Source organism: Thunnus maccoyii, chromosome 7, assembly GCF_910596095.1.
Source record: "Thunnus maccoyii chromosome 7, fThuMac1.1, whole genome shotgun sequence".
NCBI lineage: Eukaryota > Metazoa > Chordata > Actinopteri > Scombriformes > Scombridae > Thunnus > Thunnus maccoyii.
In genome coordinates this window covers 510,261-530,594 of record NC_056539.1, presented here as the reverse complement: position 1 = coordinate 530,594, position 20,334 = coordinate 510,261, and the positions used below count along the sequence as shown (strand labels likewise).

Genomic DNA, 20,334 nt, shown 5'->3' with positions numbered 1-20,334 from the left:
TATATTTGGTGAAGCTGTTTATATAATTGCATCAGATAACATTATTTCAGCCATAATTCTAATGTATCTTGCCTCGTAAATAGTCACATAAAGTAGTAATTAAGGTTACACAACACCGTTTGCACAGCAATGTATTTCAAGAATAAAAGATAAGATGCTAATTTTGCTGGAAAGAAAGTTGGAAAAGAGGCTATGATGAGCCCTGCTAATCAGACGTCTCCTTCAGGAAAAAGACAGAATAGGCTATCCTTATCATAAATGCAGTCCAACTTAAATGCCATAAAGAAGTCAGGGACCAAGAGGAAATGTATGTATTAGTTGAAGGAAAGCTAGAAAACAAAGTGGTGACACTTATCAATGTATATGCCAACCAGAGAGTACCAAATGTTTTTTCAAAACTCTGTTATTGCCTTAGACACTGAAGGTATTTTCATATATAGTTTTGATCAAAGCCTCAAGAAAAACAAGATGCATCTGATCAAGTTTATTAACAGATCAGTGCAGGAAATGGTACTAACTGATGTTTGCAGAGAACTTCATCCTCTAGAAAGGGATTATACACACTATTCGATACCTCATTCTGTCTACTTCAGAATCGACTACTTTTTAATGAAATGTAAAATCGGGGTGGCAGATCACAATGCGATCAGTTTGACAATACACCTGAATAGTATAAAAATAAATGCTGTATGGAGGCTCAGTGTGGGTATTTTGAATAATAAGACAAATATGGGTACAGAAACAGGGGTATAGAAAAGAATATTAATGAGGATGTAACGATTATTATATGAGCCAGATGAAATAGAAAGAATATTTGAAGAGTACTATAAGAAACTACAAACCATCATCAGCTGATGAAAAAACAATAAGAAGTTTTCTTAAATCACTTCACTTGCCATCTATTGGTGAGATACAGAATGATACCATTACGTCACAATTTACAGTAAAGGAGCTGGAAGCTGCAATCAGTAGACTAAAGATTAGTAAATCACCAGGTAGCAATGGAGGCTGTGTGGGAGTATGGAGGCTGACCATTTGCATATTTTCTGGAGCTATACAAAGATAAGACTATATTGGGAAAATGTTAATATAGTTATTAACAATATTTTGGGATATGAAATCCCAAATATTTGCCCCGTGATGTATTTTGGGAACACTGACGATGTCGTGATGAGATAAGAGAAGATCTCTACTTTACCAAAGTTTACTTACAGCAGGTCGTTACAAGAAATACACTCCAAAACAGTAACAGTGGCTGGTAATTGTCCAAGACATTTTTGTCGTGGAAAAGTTTATATACCTTTTGAGAGTCAAAGAGAATACATTTAAAAAGAACTGGAAAATTGGAACATCTATATGAGACATAACACCAACTAAATGAATGCCTAATTAAATATATATATGTGTATGAATACTGATATACTCGCAGGCAACTCCATTGTAATTTTAATTTTGTATTTAGTTATGTACCTTATTGTATTATTTTTTGTGTTGATGTTGATGTGTTGTTCTGCTTATATTTTTGTGAAAACTCAACAAAACTTAACTCTCGCTTAAGTGAGAATGAAGAGGTACATCAAAAATCAGCAACTGATGTTTGTAGCCAGGCTCGCTGGGTGCACCTGTACTGTGTGCACTTGGACACAGAGTGGGATCAGAAAGAATACATTATCATACATTACAGGCGGGCTTGTTAGAGGCTGTGACAATAATGGCTAATAACATCCACTACTTTCATCCCCTTTAAACACAAGTATTTTCCTGTCATGACAGTTTGGGAATCTTGTGCAGTCCTCAGTGGAAACTTATTATTGTTTTTGATGTGCAGAGTTTCAAATATGAATACAGCAGCTGCCAGGAGCAGATGATGTCTCTTTTTAGGTTGAATTCCCTTCTCTGGACACGTTGATGATCCAGCAGTCACCATGTTTTCCTTGTGTAATATTTTTCGACTTTTATTGGCATTACAATGATGCATACAATAACCACCTGCAGCTAAATACCACTGTAGTGCCACATATAACATTAAAGTAGAAATTTAAACGTGATCTAGTATTAGGGATGTCAACAGTCAACTGTTAATTGGTTAACAGCCGAGAATATTTTTGAGTGGTTATATATGTCAGTCTATAGATTCATCTGTATACACACAGCTAAAAGTTATCCAGTGTTGTCGGGATAGCATTGGTTTGAATGGACTGTCCTGAGGAAGTCATTAGCAGAGAGAGAGTACAGTTTTTTTAATGGGACTGTGTGAACTGTTCTCAATGTATCAGTATCCAACAGAGTTGCTGATTTGCTTTAGAAACTAAAGAACAATTCATCATAACCAACAAGTTTGATGCGCACATGAGGTTTCTCTGGTTAATTTGCACTAGTCTGGTGGCATAAATTTGATTGGCCACCCCCAATTTGAAATAATTCATTATCATTATAAATAATGATTAATACCACCAACTTCCTTTTACCAAATTATGCTCCAATTTCACTGCTCTCTCAATGTGTGTATGACTGTTTTATTGTTGCATGTTTATATGTTTAAATCCTCTCCTTGCAGACACCTTCACAACACATTGTGCAACTCACTGTCACTCACTACATTATCTACTCTACAGTACAACCAGTGAAAATAACATCATGGAACATAAGGAGGATTAGCTCTCCAGCAAAAGAGCCAAAACACTGAATTACTTACACAAAATAAAATAATTAACAAAAAAATCCAAAAACAAGGTATAACCATACTAATAAGAAAAAATGTTTAAGGCATAAGGCATAATGTCTTCTGATTCAGAAGAGTCTATGTTGGGAACTGAGGATATGACCCCGGTGCAGTTCAGACAGTCATGATAGCACAGCAAGAAGAAGTTGGGGGAAAATATGGCAACACCAGCTATTGCAATGTGGAGGAAACTCTTGATTTAGAAAATATTTGGTCAGAGCAGGAGAAAGAAAAGATACCAATAAGAGAAAGAGAAGGAAAGAGAAAAAGAGAAAACACCAAGCAACAAAAAGAAAAGGGAAAAGTAGATGGAGAAAAGTAGAATGCTCCAAAATTAAACTGATAAGGTTAGAGTAATGAGGTGGCAAGCTCATCCAGCTTTTGATATATTGATATGTTCTTACTCTGTAAACAAATTCAGAACTGCTGTAGACCATGCATACACACAAATCATAAACATCCCATGGTCTAAAGAATGATATAGTCAATATTTATTCAATGCAAACAGTATATTAGAACTTCAATTATTTAAAAAATGATTGGGCCTAAATATACAACATTTAAAAATGTGGAATTGCTAATAATACACAATTTATTTACTAATTATAAAATGAATTGCTAAAACGTTGTAATCCATAATCATCAGCATAAATGTAATGAAATTATTAATATATTAAAATCGCAATTTCCACTTTTAGATGGCAATAGCTTATATATTGGAATTTCCATATTGGAATGTGACACCGATTGATTTCCACTCTCAGATTTGGCCGTGATATATGCCGCTGGTTAACCAGCAGCCTGTTCAGTGTTCCTCGTGGCCGAACACACAGACGAAATACGATGCACACCTGGTGCAGCAGTAGAGATTTATTTAGATCAATTCCACAGATCTACACATTTACCAACTTATTTTTTTTACAGATGTACTGCGTGGTAGTGCTGCAACAGGTATGCAGGCTGTATACAGGATTCACAATTAGGTTCCATCTGCCTTTTCTGGCTTCTACTTCTGACACTATTGATTGCATTTCACTAGCAATAAAGTTTTTCTACATTTTTATCATCACAGCCCTCTTTACAATGAGTGACAGCTCTCTCCACTGCTGCACCACTCCAACAGAGCTTTCTTTATATAGAGAAATGGGGGCATGGTAGTATGCTAATTACAGATAGCAGGCATGCACCTGTAAATTTAGAATGATTCTGATTCACTAACAAACGCACACTGGTAAGAACAAAATTGGCCAGTGTGGCATGTGTCATGAATCTGACGGCAATTTTGCGTGCACACTTATTTTGTGCGCAAAGTAAGAACATTTCTACACACATATTAATGAATGAGGCCCAATGTTGCTAGCATGTTGATGTTATGAGGTATAATGTTCACTGTGTTGGTTTAGTGTGTTAACATGCCTACATGTGCTAATTACCACTAAACACAAGCTGAGGCTGATGTGAATTTCGGGAGTTTGGCAGGCATTTGGTCACAAACCAATATATTGGACAAAAATGAAATTTTGACCAGTTGATGGTGTTAGGTCATAAATCCATAAAGAAAATACAATAAAGAAATCAACCTCATGGTCATACTAGAGAAAAAGTCAAGAGCATCATCAAAGTTGTGAGAATGTATCGTCTGGGAACCGTGAATATCTGTTGTAAATTTCATAGCAATACATTGAATAGTTGTTGAGATATTTCACTCTGAGCCACAAAAGTTGACCTCATGGTGGTGCCAGAGGAAAAGTCAGAGGATCACCAAAGTCAGTATGATTCATCCTCTGAGGAACTCGAATGAAAGAGCGATCAAGTAAGTTGATTGGTTAGCGATAATTCAGGCGGACTGACAGACAGGCCGACATTGCCATTCCTAGAGACATGACACTAGCATGGCTAAAAATACATAAAGGAAAAACAATATACATGGAATTTCCATATATGGTGATATATCAGAGTTATGGTGGTTAACCACATCCTGACTAATTAGCCAGCTGTCATAACAACATTCCAAAACAACATGTCATAACGATATTATCACATTGTGAATAAATAAAAATGGAAACTAATCAAATTTATTTGATTTATTGCCTTAATTATAGCCTAAAACAACAGGCCTAATTATTTGATCAGTAAGATTATGTCTGATTCCTCTGCAGTAGTAAAGCTAGCCAATAAGTGGGCAGCAAAGATTTCCAAATGTTTCTCAAAGAAAAAGAATTCGCAATGGAATGATCTCTCTGTTCAACAGAGAACACAATACATTCAAGTTATGATAGTAATACTTAATCGGGTATAATACTGTATATCAGGTCTAATTAACCTAATAATATATTATTGAATTAATCCATGGTAATTTACTTTATACCATGAATAGACTGCTCCCCTGACCCACATAATCACAGTATCCACAAACTGTACAACTACTATATCAAAAATGACAAAAAGATAGAAAGATGCTTACTGCCCTCTGATGTGCTATTTGTTAGTATTCATATAACTGTATACTAAAAACAACTCTGAGGTTATGTCCGTATTAATACATTTTTGTTTTAGAACGCTGTTGATCTCAGTCCACACGTTTTCTGAAATAATCTCTGTCCATAATACATGCCTGAAAATGCATACCACATGAGCATTCACATACACTGGGCATGCGCATGCCAATGTAAACAGGCAGCAGCTTGTCTACCCTGCAGTTGGTTCCTTAGTCAGAGAAAATACCATGGAGGAAGAACAGCAATGGCGAAAAGACCAGAGATTTCTTTGCTCGGACCAATGACGAGGTGGAACTGTTACTGAGAGTAACATAAGTATAAGGCGGTCAAGGTGGTGGAAAACATAGATTGGGATTTGTTGCAAAGCAAATACAGCGACATAAGAGCGGTACCAGGAGCATTATCCTTCGCTGGAGGAAGTCATGGCAATGGGAAAGGAGTACCCACACCAGAAGGATGAAATCCAGAAATGTTTTTTTAATGTTTTGACTTTTCTTTTACAAAAAAAACCCCCAAAAAACATATGCTACACTGGCTAATAGCCCAATAGTTTTAAACGGGATTGTGTTTTTAACCTTCCTAATGTGTAAGAAAGTTGCATATACCTTTTGTTTCGGCAGGGAGAAAGGTGCCAGATGGACTGGGAGTAACATTACAAGTCCATACCACTAGAAAATAATTGTTCCTGGGGAGGAAGGGGAGATGTGGCGTAGCTAGAGTCAAACATGAATCTTATTTGAGTCAAATTTGTTCCAGACAACTACCTACAGCTTTTCATTGCTGAATGTCATACTATCAGTGGTGGAAAGTAACTAAGTACATTTACTCAAGTACTGTATAAGTACAATTTTGAGGTATTGTTACTTTACTTGAGTATTTCTATTTTTTGATAGTTTATACATCTACAGCTTTAGTTACTTTGCAGATTTAGATTATTAATACAAAACATACATTAACTGATACATTTTGATGCATTATTATAGGTTAAGCTACCCAGCAGTACATAAAATAATTAAAATCACCCCCACCTTTACCAGCTGCAACATTAAAGTGATGACCACATTAATGCATTACTAATTACAATCAAAAATCTTTGTTCTGTGTTCAAAGGTCAACTGACTACAAAACTTAAGGCCATATGGATCAGATACAGGCAAGCAGTCGATTTGGGTAGAAAAAGTGGCCATGGGTGGATACTCTTGCTCTTTTTTTGAGCTCTGTGAGTCCATTTAAGGGGGAATCTCCTGCTACTCATGCAATATCTGAGGGTATTGAGACCGGCGACATGACCGTGGAGGCCGTGGAATCAATTGCCAGCTGGGTCACTGCGTCGTTGTCAATGCTGTGTGTGGAGAGAGTTGTAGAGGATGCCATGTCTGCAGGAATGAGACTCAATGCTACCCTGGGTGGCTACAGGAGAGAAAACTCAAGAGAAAACTCTCCACAGATTTTGTTGCACAGGAGGATTTGGACATTAAGAGGCGGCTCCATCAATGATTAAAGGCAACCGACAACAAGTTCATGCAGACAATGGGCCTGTGGTCATCTACAGTGGACGGTCTGAACTCTAATACCGAGCTGCTGGTGCAGCATATTGTGGGTTCACGTACCACTTATTATATGACTCCACGTTCACCGCACACTACTCACCAGAACACCTATTCATATGGACACATGCCCACAAGAAGACCCCTCCAGGAGTACAATTCTCATGCATATGGTGAGCACAGCAGTCAATGTGCAACTGAACAGAGACTCAAAAAGTCAAAATGTTGGTTACAAAAATTCTAAAAAAAAATAAAAAAAAATCAATCATTTTGCTAGTGGAGGCCTGGGAGGAAGAGAAGAGAAAGCGTTAACAAGGAATAGGATGAGGCTTAAACTACCCAGATGCAGGTAGTTTCCTGATGCCCTCTCCAACCACGGCTCCTGAGCCAGGAAGCCAAACCAACATCACAAGCAGAAGGCAGAGAGAGGGACCTCATAAAACTTTTAATATTCGCAATTACTTAACTGTTGGGGATACAATTCTGAAAAAAAAAAATCACACATCAACCTGCTTTGTGTATTGTCAAATATTTTGGTGAAATTTGTTTAAAAATTGGATGAAATAGAAAATGTTGTGCATACAGTGCAAATTACAGTAAGACAGTTTATAACACTGCGGACTCACCGTTTGACCAATCTGAACACCATTTGAAATGTGATATCTAGTATCAAAAGAATGTCCAAGAGAATTTTGGTAGCATATGAATGCAGACTTGTGGAGATATAGATGTTAATTGATTTTGCATATTTTGAAAAACACAGAGTGACGGATTTCTGAATTGACCATAGATTGCAGTGAGGCAAACTTTTGTCACAATTCAGTGGATGTGCTGAAAAATGTTCAGCTCTCTAGGATGTACAGGTGATTTATTTAGATTTTTTGAAGTTTGCAATGTGAAATGTCTAGAAATTTAGATTTGTTATAATAAGCCACACACACTTTAACAAATCATTACCAGATTTTATGCATCATCACCCTAGATCAAACTGAATTTCATACAAATCCATGTAGCCGATCACGAGATATAAACTTTTCGTATTTGCAGCACCCCCTAGTGGCAGAAAATCCCAGGACTGTGAAGCGAAGCTTGGACCTAGCATCCAAACACGTGCACCAAGTTTGATTGCAATTGGTTAAGCCAATTTTGACTTATGAGCATTTATGTAAAATGGATCACAGGTTCATAAACGGACTGACATATTGGAATTTCCTGATAACTGATCCTGACAAGGTTTCAGGATGATTAACCCAACGGTTTCTGAGAAGTTGTTGAAAATAGGATTTTGAGAAAATTAAGAAAAAGTTGCAAAACTGACATTTTTAGAGCAAAAGACCAAATATGCAGACTAATTGTAAGAGCAACATGACAAAGGAATTTTGACTCTACGCCAAGCCATTTTTGAGATAACTGTGAAAACATAAACTTGATTGTTACAGTGCCACCTTGAGGTCAATGAGGAATTTAGAATTTGCAACCCACCTGCCAATTTTGGTGACTTTCGGTCTTACAGTTTCTGCTGCACGAACAATTTCAACAGAGAAAAATAAGAGGAAGAAAGAAAGAAGACTAATGAGAACAAAAACAATAGGGCTCCAGTAGCGACCTTCACTGCTTGGACCCCTAATAAATGTCTATGTTGACAGATGACTTGCTAGTGTAAAAATGATTTTCTACAAACTCAAAATTCTTCAGTATTATAATGCCGGTTCACTGTCTGACAACAGAAGCAGAAAACTTTGTCGAGGAGAAAAACTAAATTGTGTGCAGATAAATGGAATTATGATTAAAGAGATCAGGGAGACATCTGTTCTGACAGAACAGAGTTTAAACCTGCTATGACACAGATAATGTCACTGTGTCTACATGAAGTCGAGGGACTGTGTTAAGAGACTAACACAAAAACCATGACATAACAAAACTTTGACTATCTTATCAATAACAGAGAAACAGCCACTATGCTATGAATATGAAGAACAATCAAAAAGTGCAGACATCACCAAAAACATTAAGGGTCCCAGGTACAGCACAAACTAAAACAAGCACAACACAGTGATGTATACCATGTAACTACTATAGAGAATGACTTAGCTAGTCTGGGTGATTGATTGAGCTAGAGAGACTGCCACACAGACACAGACTGCCAGAGAGTAAGACAGACAGACAGAGAGAGAGACTTTGGCTCTTTGTGTGCGATACATATCAGTAATAGCTGTACAACAACAAGACAGAATACTTCAACTAATTAAAATGTGTGCCATTTACAGGAGCTCTCTATTCAGCACCACAGAACTACAACACAAGCCAAAACATAATAACAACTTATCACTCAACAATATAATGTGAACAGCTGTGGCGAACATTACATCAGTGAAACAGCGAGGACCCTGGACAAGAGGCTGAATGAACACCAGAAACAGGCATCATCAGCTGTCGGTGGACACCAGACCAAAACCACTAACATCTGACAGCAGAGACAGGAGTTGGCATTTCCCTCCATATACAGTACCACCACCTGGTATCATGTAACTAAGGTCACCTGACAGCAACACAACCACCTCCATAAACAACTACACTGATGATGACCATGGGATGTGACTGAAAGCTCCTGAACATTTCCAGCAAGTATGCTTTGTACTAAGAATTTCTTATAAAATATTATTTTCCTGATGTTACAGCTGTTCTGCAGTTGCTTTCTATTTCTGTTTTTCAGAGTGGGGGAGAAGTCTAGCTAGCATCTTATTGCATCTTTATGTGGTAAAATGTGTCTGTCGTAGTTTATTAATTCAAAGGCAATCACAACTTTTACCACTCTCTGCATTTTCTTGAATTACCTTTTCGATGAAAAATTAAGTGATTTCATATGTTGCTTAGGTGGCTTGCTCTGGTGTGCACAGAGACAGTACACTACTGCAAAGCTACAGTGTACATGTGTGTTTAGTGCATCGCGGACCAATATTCCTGTGTATGAGTGAGCAACTGTAGCAATTCTACACGGTGAACCCATGTGGACCATTTTTTTTGCAGGAACAGTTTGCATCTCTGAAGCCTGAAATTTCTCTTGTACTTAATTACAATTGAAAAAATAATTTCATTAGCTATTAAATGTCTTTAGATACATACAGCAAAACCAGTTTTTCTTGTTTGTTTCTGTCACTTCTCCTCTGAAGTTTATGAAACAGAATGCTACAGTTTTCCTTCTGCTAATATACACCGGGGTTTTCCCTGCTTATCTAACTTAAAGGTGGGCTACCTTTGTATTACTGGCTCTGCCTGTTTTGAAAATTCTGGCATGTGATGTTGGCGGACTGAAAAAGGCGAAACTCAACTGCAAGGGCAGTGCAGCACCCAGACAGTCAACTGCACACATATGCTAGTGTTATCTTGTAATTCATCTTCAAAAAAGACTTAATGATTAAATAATTACCTTTTGCAAGATGAATGTGAAGTACATCATGAATACTTTCCACACCATCACTAAGAGACTGACGTTAGCAGAGCGGAACAGCGATCAGCAGTAACAAACGAAACCTGCTGACCTGCACACACTGCAGCATTAAACGACTTAAACCAACTCTGAGGTGAAGAAAATAACTGTGCTCAGTCTGTTTCACCTCAAAAACCCTGCGCCCGCCCAGCATGTTGGACAGCGATGTCTTTCCCCGGAGCTAACGGTGCAGCAGAGAGGCTGCTCTCCACAGCTGGATCTATAATGTTAATAACAACACAGCGGAGCACTCTGCCTCTTCCTCATTTTGTTATTCTTATACAGGCAGGAGACTGTATTATGATTTCAAATGAATGAATGAATGAATTAATTAATGCAGTTAACTTTTTAAAATAAAAAGGCTGCAGACCATTTATCTTATCTGGCAGTTATGTTTCATATGTATTTCAGTGGACTAAGGACATCAGTGAATGGTTTGGCACACTGAAAATAGAGCCCCCTTTTCTACTCATTCCATCAAGAATTGGTTTTGAATTGAGAATTAATTCTGAATCGAATCGGCACCCAACTATGGTGACAGCATCAATTTGGGAGATAAACATATCATCCCAGGCCCACAAAATAAACACCGTCATTTGTCACCTTTATTTTTCATCCTTGTGTTCCATCTTGGTATAAAATTTAAATCCCTATGGACACTTTCGTTTGTCAAATCGTGATTTTTTCATTAAAGCACACAACGCTCTAAAGTTGTACACACAAACTGTTTGCACCGCACCACACACGTTCTCCAGCCGTTGCCACCTATGACTCCAGGGAAAACCTATATAGGAAATACAGATACAAACTTGTCAAACAGAGTGATGTCTGCAGTAATTTACAAATGCAAAGTACAGTACAAGTATCTGTTACCATATAAATCATAAACAAGCTTCGATTGTGTTTTCAATCTGCTGTAAAACATAAAAAATGACTGTGAAACAACTCACAAACAAATAATATTGGAAATGTGTCTGCTGAAGAACAGACAGCCAACACACTGCATGTCACTCCGCTTCTGAAACTTTTCCGGTGGACATTTGATCAGTGACAGAGGCGTGACGGAGCCGCATCCTGTAGACATGAGGACTAAGTGAATCAGCCATCATATTGAGATTTGATTATTTGTATCAGTTTGTAATATATTTGTGAGTTTTAAAAACACCAAGATCTCTCCGATTTAATTTTCTTCATTCTGGAAGACCTGCAGAGGTACATTTAAATAGCTAGCTGTGTTAATTTGATTCTGGAGTGGTGCACTGACTGTCTATAAATTTTTGGCTGGACGGCAACTGAGGGGCCCGCCCTACAAATGCAATTGTCCGTGAGTGAGTGACTGAGTGAGTGACTGAGTGAAGTCATACCATTGGTTGGCCAGCCAAGTGTTGGAGTTTCCCCATTGACCACTGCTCTTTCAAAATGATTTGGCGTGAACAGTTTTCTATGACGTCATCAGGGGGCATTTACAGCACTTCCACTCATAGCTCTAGTCATGCAGGACTCATATTACCTGGGAACTAAAACTGGGAAAATGTTATTTTTTTATTTCATGGAGCCTTTAATATCCAGGAATTCATTATAGACACTACCACTGACTATCCCTGTAACAAATTGGCCACAACTTTGCACTCCCATACACGGTCCAGCCATATACTAGGTTTTGACCTAGTCTTGTTTTTCTCTCTCCTTTGGCAGCAGAGATGGCTTTATTTTGCTTTGAACAATTTTCAAGAGTATCAATTATTGATAATACTTATTAAGAGACAAAACAGGAGCAAATGTCACTATGAATCATCTCTTCTTGTTAGCCTCACCTTTAATATCTGGATATTATCTCTACTGTTTCTACTGCCTCTTTTCTATTCTAGTTGTGTGAATATATATTTCATCTCAATGAATATCACCTCTTGCCCCAGTAAACTTCTTTCCCTGTGGGTAGCTCATGTCATATTACAACTCCATTCATGATTCTGATAATGTTGCTTGAGTTTAGCTTGTAATAAAGAATTGTGATGGCTGAATTGGGATTAACCTGTTCAAGGGCCCTGGAGCAAAAATATCACTGACAACACCACCCCCTTCCCAACCTCTTGCCTTCTGTGTATTATGTACCAAGTTACCATTAAATCCAGTGCACACAGCAGATCACACATGGCAGCGTTGTCAGTATGTTTCTGGTTAGATTTTAGAAATATGAACATTGTGAGCACATTATAAAGTTAAATAATAAAACGTCAAAGCTCGACAGATGCACCATGGGCATGTCAAGGGGTCGCAGTTAGTTCAGACATGTCTGTAATGATAGCAGAACAGAGACTGAACAGTGTAGACATTTTAGACAGCAGAGACACAAAAGTTGAAAAAAAGGACATCAGAAGATAGTGTTGGTGAATTTTAACCAAGTTACACTGACCTAAGTACCCGCACTGCTACACTGGTAAATTTTCATGGGAATTTTAGTTTTTTGTATGCTCACAACGTAATCATTTAATTGTATCATAAAAATCACTGAGGTTTCAACTTCTGATGGCAACTACTGTAGTGGATACTGATTTGTCTTATAACAGGGAAAGAAACTCCAGGAACACGCTTCATTTTTTCAGAAAGACAGATGAAAGAAATGCTGAATGAGAGATTGCATTGTGTTGAGGCTAGCTCAACCTTGCAGTCAAAGAAATATCAATGACAGTAGAGGAGAATACTAGCAGCACTGCCAAACTACTTCAGAAGTACAAATCAGCAGCAATGTTGAATTTTAATAGAGAGTTTTAGTCTTATAATTTGAATTCTATTTTTCTCATCCTCAGAAGAATATTTCAGGGGATAGTCCTGAATATTTGAATGTTTGGTCATTTATTGGCTTTACAGCGGTTAGATTTTAAAAATGATCATAAAAACACATATGAACAACTTCATATTACAAAATATTGGTGATGGCAATTGAAAACTGTTCATCACATTGTACCCCAGCACCCCTCACTCTCATGTCTCAATAAAATAGTTTCCCCACTTTCTTTAAACTACAACATCAAATCATGCGAATAGACTTGCATGTGATACAAGTATCTGTGTGTATATTATAATACAAGTAGGTCCAGGGTATTAAAAGAAGCTGTTTCAAAGCAGTTGGAATTACAGTTTGACGTGTCACACATTACATAGAATACCCATAGAAAGGAATAAGGCAGGCAACTTGCACAGTGGAAAAACTCTGCAGCTATCAGAGCCTTTCTGTCAAGTCCCACATTTAGAAAATAAATCAAAGCTTGTCTGGGTTGTCTATCTATTATCTTCCAAATATTTTTTCTTTCTCGAGCATATGGAGCTTAACGGAAAAATCTTTCCCAACACATGTAGACATGCTCTTGCACTGATACACACATACACAAGCACATACACAGCATACTGAAAGCAGACAAGCTGATTAACATACTGTGGGAAAGATAAATCTTATGAAATGTACTACTTTCAAACACTCCTTCCAACATGTCCCAGCTAATGACCACATGTTAATTCAAGCCCCTCTGCAACACTTTGTGATTCAGTTCTACACCGTTTCATCTGCTTACCTGCTCATGATATTAATCTGATTGATATCACTGTCTGTCCTATTCTGCACAAGGACAGCAACTGCAGCTGGGAATTGTTGAAACTGTCGATATGAAGACGTGTCATTAAGTTGTATTCTCATATGGCCTACACACTTTGCGTTATCAAATCAACACAGTGTCATGGATAATTAGGTAACTACATGATAGCTTAACATCCATATAGGATATGTTCTCCTCTGGCCGTGCAAGTGTAACACTGTGATCAGGAGCTACAGAGAAGCACAGTGCAAATTTACCTGAGACAGAGAGAGAGAAGAAAACATCATTGTGGCGAGAAGAAGGTGAATCAGACCAGGCTGTGCGTTAGCATAAACATCCCTGGGCTGAACATTTTAATTTCCACAGCGTCGTCATGGTCTTTGGCAGATTTCTACATGCTCTCCCCCTCTTATACAGTTGAGCAGCCGTGTCTCCGCGTTAGAGAAAACGCTGAATTTCCTGGACTGTTTAACTGGGTTTGTAAAGAATCCAGATATGAGAGAGCTCCAGTCGCCTCGGATGACTCTGCCGCGTTAACTCCAGAAATGATGACACGCCAGAAAAGTTGAGGCCCAGTAAAAATGCCCCGCAGGGAGAAAAACACAGAGAAAGTTCGGAATAATCATTCTTAGTAGAATATGGCCGGAGGTGTAGCGGAGCACGACGGACTGTGTCATTTAGAGAAGGAAGAAGATGAGAGGACGAAGAATAAAAGAAAGAGAGCTGAAATGACGTTATGAATTCAGCCCATCCCAAACAACGGGCTTAAAGTCGCAGCAGCTGCTCTCTGCCTCTGCCATAAACTTGCAACACACTCCAGTTCATCTCAGGATCAGCTTTACATTCACTGCACTAGCCTATACTGTGGCCTTAATTCAATTCACACTGTGCACATACTTAACACACAAAACAACTGTCAACAGTCCTGATAATGTGTCCAGTCTCTTGGTGGTGAGACTGATGCCACCCCTTGCTCATGGGTAAACACACACTCCTTACAGAGCATGATTTAACGTGTTCTTCTGAATACATCCAAAAACAAAGCAGCATATTATATCCATGAGCCATAATTTGCTCGTTATTGGTGTTATTCATACTGTGGAGGGTTAGATGTGCTTCCAAAGACTGATATTTTATTTTCACATTAGATTAGGTACAACTTAATTGTCATTGCACACAGTAAGTAGTACAGTGAAATGCAGTGTAGAATCTCTGGCATAGCAGCAAAGTGAGTAGGCAATAGATAAAGCTTACTAAGATTCATAAATATATTCAATGAACAATAAAAACCAATGGGGTGATATAACTGTGGCTTGTAACGTTAGGCTACAAAACGAACAATAAGCAAATATATATCTAATATACAAGAATGTATTATATGTCATTAACTTAACAATGATGTACAGTTTGGATGTAGAATGGACCCTATTTGATTATTACATAAATTAACTTAGTGGATTATTAACATGTAGATGATCCACAGCTAGTGGCTAGAGATGGTGGACCTGACTTAAATACTTTATGTAGGCTACTGTAGTTCACTTTTCTAGGACAGCCTGTCTTTCAAACCTGCTGTTGAACCACCAACATCCTACCACATCCTTTTCATGGCAGAAAGTGAGGATGTTTACTGTACTTGTAGGTAGCCTATTAAATATGAACCTTTTTTACAAATCACCTATAGACCTATGTTTTACCAAGTGTAATAAAACCGAGTGGAAAACAGGATTTAAAATTGGGAAAAATACACAAACTGTATTCATGTTTGATAACAATGACAAATCATTTCACTTTTGAGTGCATTAATGTCATTATGATCACTTTCATTAGTTTGTCGTAATTCTAGGCTTTTTGCTTGAAAATGTGTGCTAGTATTATCCTTCAACTGAAACTGTATATATATATATATATATATATATATATATATGTATATGTGTGTGTGTGTGTGTGTGTGTGTGTGTGTGTGTGTGTGTGTGTGTGTATGTATATATATGTGTGTGTATTATTAATAAACTAAACGCTGTCACATCCAGACACCGAGTGCAATCTAAATTTATTTCGTGGGCATTGCAAAGTGTGTTCAGGAGAATTTAGCCACAGCAATCATTGAGATAGCTTAGTCCTACGATCTATTCTCAAATTTAATTTGTGTCACGGCTCATCTAATGGAGCTGATGGCGATGGAGGAGCAATATTTGACTGCTTTCTTCTCTACAGTCTGAGATGTTGTCAAGTGGCTCGCTTCCCAACTTGAACTCGAATCTTCCACTGAGTTTTTCCATCAAGACTGCGGTTACAGAAAAACCTCCGCCAGCTGCAGCTCTGTGATTATTCCAGCGGCTCTCCACCTCAGCTGTATGCCGGGACAGAAAGCCCTCTGACGGCCTGTCATTCTAACTTAGCCCGCTGGCTCCAAATGCGGCCATTTTCTGCTGACTAACACACACACGCACGCTCAGATAGACCGGGAGAAGGAGGCTTGAGCTGAACTTCAACTTGGCCTTCCGCCGTCCCGCGTGACGAACGGAAGGGGGCAGACCGGCAGACCGGCCTGCTGCTGCACGTTTTCTACAAAAACCCCCCAAACTCAACAACTTTCTCCTACGACTGCACGCGCTAATAAACATGCACTAAGGCATGTTGTCCGCGTACTCACGCGCCACCAGGGGTCGGAAACCAAATTAACCGATCCCGGTGGGATTAAGGCTGTGTAGCGCCAATACGTCCCTTTCTTCGGTACGGAGGCGACGTTGCTCCAAACTTCATTCTAAACTGAAGCAGTTTTAAGCGGGCTTGTTAAATTACAGACACACTAAACGTGTCGTGCGTGACCTTAAATGTTTACCCTTTTGATGGTGTTTTGGCAAATTCGGCGCACGTATGAGACTCAAGAAGAGCTTTATGTCAACAAAATATCAAGTTTCCTAATCGTCTCAAACTGCTGACTTCCGCCTTGCAGTGTGTTTGGCAGAAGACGTCAATTGAAAGAACAGGCGAACCAACTCTAAAAGTTAAGATTTTATCGAGTTATGGGTGATTTTTCACGTGTGGTTTGTGCCGAATTTAAGGATTGACCCTGACAATTCAACATTGTTCTCAAGTCTTGTTGTACAAGGTGTTTATATTTGCCGGTGTGTAAAGGATATTTTATTTGCATGATTTTTGAATGAAATTTAGCGAGGGACTCCATAGGCAAACGTCACACATCGGACTATAATGTTCGGACGCTGCTAGAAGACAGAGAGAAATAGTAGAGGGGTGCTGACAGTCTAAGAAATGGATGCAACTGCCACCGCTTTCTGCTCCACTTTCAGCTGTGTAGCTAGTCTCATTTAACTCCTCGCATTGCGTCTTTTTTGGAAAACACGAAACAGCACACCAATAGGAAGGGACACTCTACTACATTATTGTACCGGAACAGGTTTTGTCCTACCATTTCGAAGCTGAGCCTCCACCGGAGGAAGTTAAAGCTGATCTCAACGCCTGCCCATCTCGCGCTGTCGGTCGTTATCATTCCATATTCATTTCTATTATCGTGCGCGTGCCAGCCGGAGTAAATCCGCGGTGCTCGAGACCAGAAACGTCCCGCGTCAAGCCTCGGGCTTCACGGCAGTACCCCCTCTCCAACACCCCCCCTCCCGCCCGGTAGGCTGCGGCAGAATAGAATAGTGTTACATTCACCTTATACCTCTCTTTAGGCTACATTCTCTTGTTTCAGCTTTTTCTCTGGCTCTGTACTTCACTATTTCTGTCCTCGCATACTGTAAGCATATTTTATTTCATTACTGCTTCCTTCTATCCCAGTGTCTTTTCATCCTTTCATTTATTTCTTAATTTCTCCTTTCTCCCTCCATTACTTTGTCCACACTCGCTGTCTTTCTCTCACTCTTTAATCAGTTTCATTTCCTCTACTTTTCCTATAACTTTCTGTGTTTTGTGTTGGCTAGTAGGCCTGTAGGCTAATGAATTTACAGAATCTATCCCTATCTACCTTCAAATTCTACAGTTTGTTGAATATGGGCTTTGATCTAGGCATGAGTATATGATGCAATGTCCAGGTACTGTAGGTTCAACTCTGATCCAAAACTTGAAAATGCACTTTCTGCCCTTTGCTGCTGTCCTCTTTCTCATGGCAATATGCTTATTAAAGCATGGCTCGCTCTGACGACGAGATGGGAATTTGGAGTTCCTGATTCCTTTTGTGACCACCAACTCCCTTGTCCTGGGAACATACCCTGTTGTAATTTTGCTATTACAATGCCGTCATTAAAGTTGATCATTTTTTACATCCATCCACATGGGTAAAAACATAAAATCCAAGTAGAATTACACATATAACTTCAAAAATGACCCTGAGGTTTTTGCTATGTTGGATGGAGTTTTAATAAGTAATATTAAGGACAGAGGTAAGAGGTCTGCTGTGGCTCAACATTTTTCTGCCAATTACGAAGTGGTTACCTGAGGAAATAAAAAATGATTTGCAAAGAGACCATCATTTCAACTATCCCAAGCAGTTGAATTGAGTTAGCATTGGCATGCTTATTCTCAGTAGTTATATAGAATAGTACTTCAAATATTGTATTTTTATAATTTGTCCTGTGATTACCATATCCACATCCTGTGACAAACTTATCTTAACTCCAGTTCTACTTACTAGCTTTCCCAGGCTATAAAGCACATTTCTTGAGACTTCAAACTGCTCTTACATTTAGGAAAGCTCTAAGAGTAAATGACTGCAGCACACAAACACACAAACAGAGCTGAGCACACATCTCCTGAGACATGTTTTGTGACTGTACAAAATATCATTGGTCATGATGAATAATATATCTAAACCAATATGTATAATTCAGAATAGCCTAATATTTGCACTTGAACTTAAGGATACCACTTTTTCTTTGTTTCTTTTTCTTTTCTTTGCATTTTTCAGTGGTCCAAACAACACAAATAAAGCTGATATTGATTTTGCCTGCATTCTTCATTGCCTTCATTGTCTGCACTTGTTATTGTGGTGCTGAATTCTCCTTATAATGTTTTCTCTAATGCACCTCATCTACCAGCTGCAGAATTGTTTTCCCTCCCCGGTTTGGGTTTTGTTTGGCTTCTATTTAGGTCAATATCCTATTATTTCATACATTGTTGTTAATTTCACACATTAATTGCTACTGGAGATATTAAGGATTACAAATAAAATTAAGTTTTAAAAAAATAAAATTAGATACATTTTTTCAGAAAAACATCACATTTTTCTTTAAAGGTGAACAATATGGCAGAAATCCTTGTTTCTGATGTCGATCTCTTTTTCCTTGGCTCATTTGTCGAAGATTGGAGACTATATGACATCATCATGACGTCACATGTGACACCTGTGGAGAAACAACAAGGACCCTGGACAAAAGACGGAGGGGGGAATAGGTGTCTGTGTGTATATGTCTGTGTCTGTGTGTATGTGTCTGCGTCTGTATGTCTGTGTGTCCTTCACGTAGCCTATCTCTTGAACCGTTCATCGGATCGACTCCACACATTTGGTGGGTGCATTGCTGGGGAAAAAAGGGAGTGCCATGTCAAATTTGATGCAATTAGGACACGCGACACGATAAATACTAATAATTAAACTGAATAAACAAGACATCAGCCCTCCGCTCTGCAGTGGCGGGGCGGGGCTTCTGGGCTCTAACTCGATTTCACACTCGGCGGGTGTACTGCTGAGGACCAAAGTGCAGTGTGAAGTTGTTTGGACACGCAACACGTTTAATAAACTTTACTAAACAAGCGAACAGCGCGCCGCTCAGCTTTGTAGCTGAGTGCAGCGGGGGCTGTTTGATACAAACACCGTCACATTAGAGCAGGGCGGGGCTTCTGGGCTCTGACTTGCTGAACGGGACAAAGGCACGCGCCCCGCTCACTTAAACTGCCCGAGAGAAGAACGAGCATACACAGGAGAAATAAACAGAGGCGCAGGCAGTAAAACTAGCCAATAGGAGCGCAGACGCATTTGATTGGCAGTAGAATTAACCAATGGAAGGCCATAACCCGCTTCTACGGTTCAACTTCAGTGTAGTTTCACTGGTGAAATTTCTGTCTAGATTAAAACCATTTAATTTATTACATCCTTATTGTGTATACACACACACACACACACATATATATATATGTGTGTGTATATATATATGTGTGTGTGTGTGTGTGTGTGTGTGTGTGTGTGTGTGTGTGTGTGTGTGTTTTGTTGTTTTTTTTCAAGAAATAATGAGCAATCTTCCCGTTCAGAACAGGCATGTTTTGAACGGGCACTGCACTAGTCTATCTTCTAAAGGAAGGAATCTCTGTCTGTATGTCTGTGTGTCTGCACGTCCTTCGCGTATCTCTTGAACTCTGTCTGCCTTTTCTATGTGTTGAAGTAGCGGCCAGAGGTCAAGCAATCGGCCTGTTCTGAACAGGCAAGTTTTGAACGGGCACTGCACTAGTAAAAACAAAACTAGAAGACGAAATT

At 38.8% G+C, this 20,334-nt stretch overlaps 1 protein-coding gene across 6 annotated transcripts in view; it reads right to left on the bottom strand.

Moving 5' to 3' along the window:
• nfic (nuclear factor I/C) overlaps positions 1-17,447 on the bottom strand; it is a 58,801-nt gene extending 41,354 nt beyond the window's left edge. For 4 of the 6 annotated variants that reach the window (XM_042416880.1, XM_042416881.1, XM_042416882.1 and 1 more), the window contains exon 1: positions 17,278-17,447. In XM_042416880.1, the coding sequence (XP_042272814.1) occupies positions 17,278-17,358 (81 nt within the window). In that variant the 5' untranslated portion in view covers positions 17,359-17,447. Of the gene's footprint in view, positions 1-13,823; positions 13,907-14,101; positions 15,074-17,277 lie in introns of those variants that run through there. The other 2 variants (XM_042416885.1, XM_042416884.1) reach the window with 2 other exon arrangements.
• Positions 17,448-20,334: the final 2,887 nt, after the last annotated feature.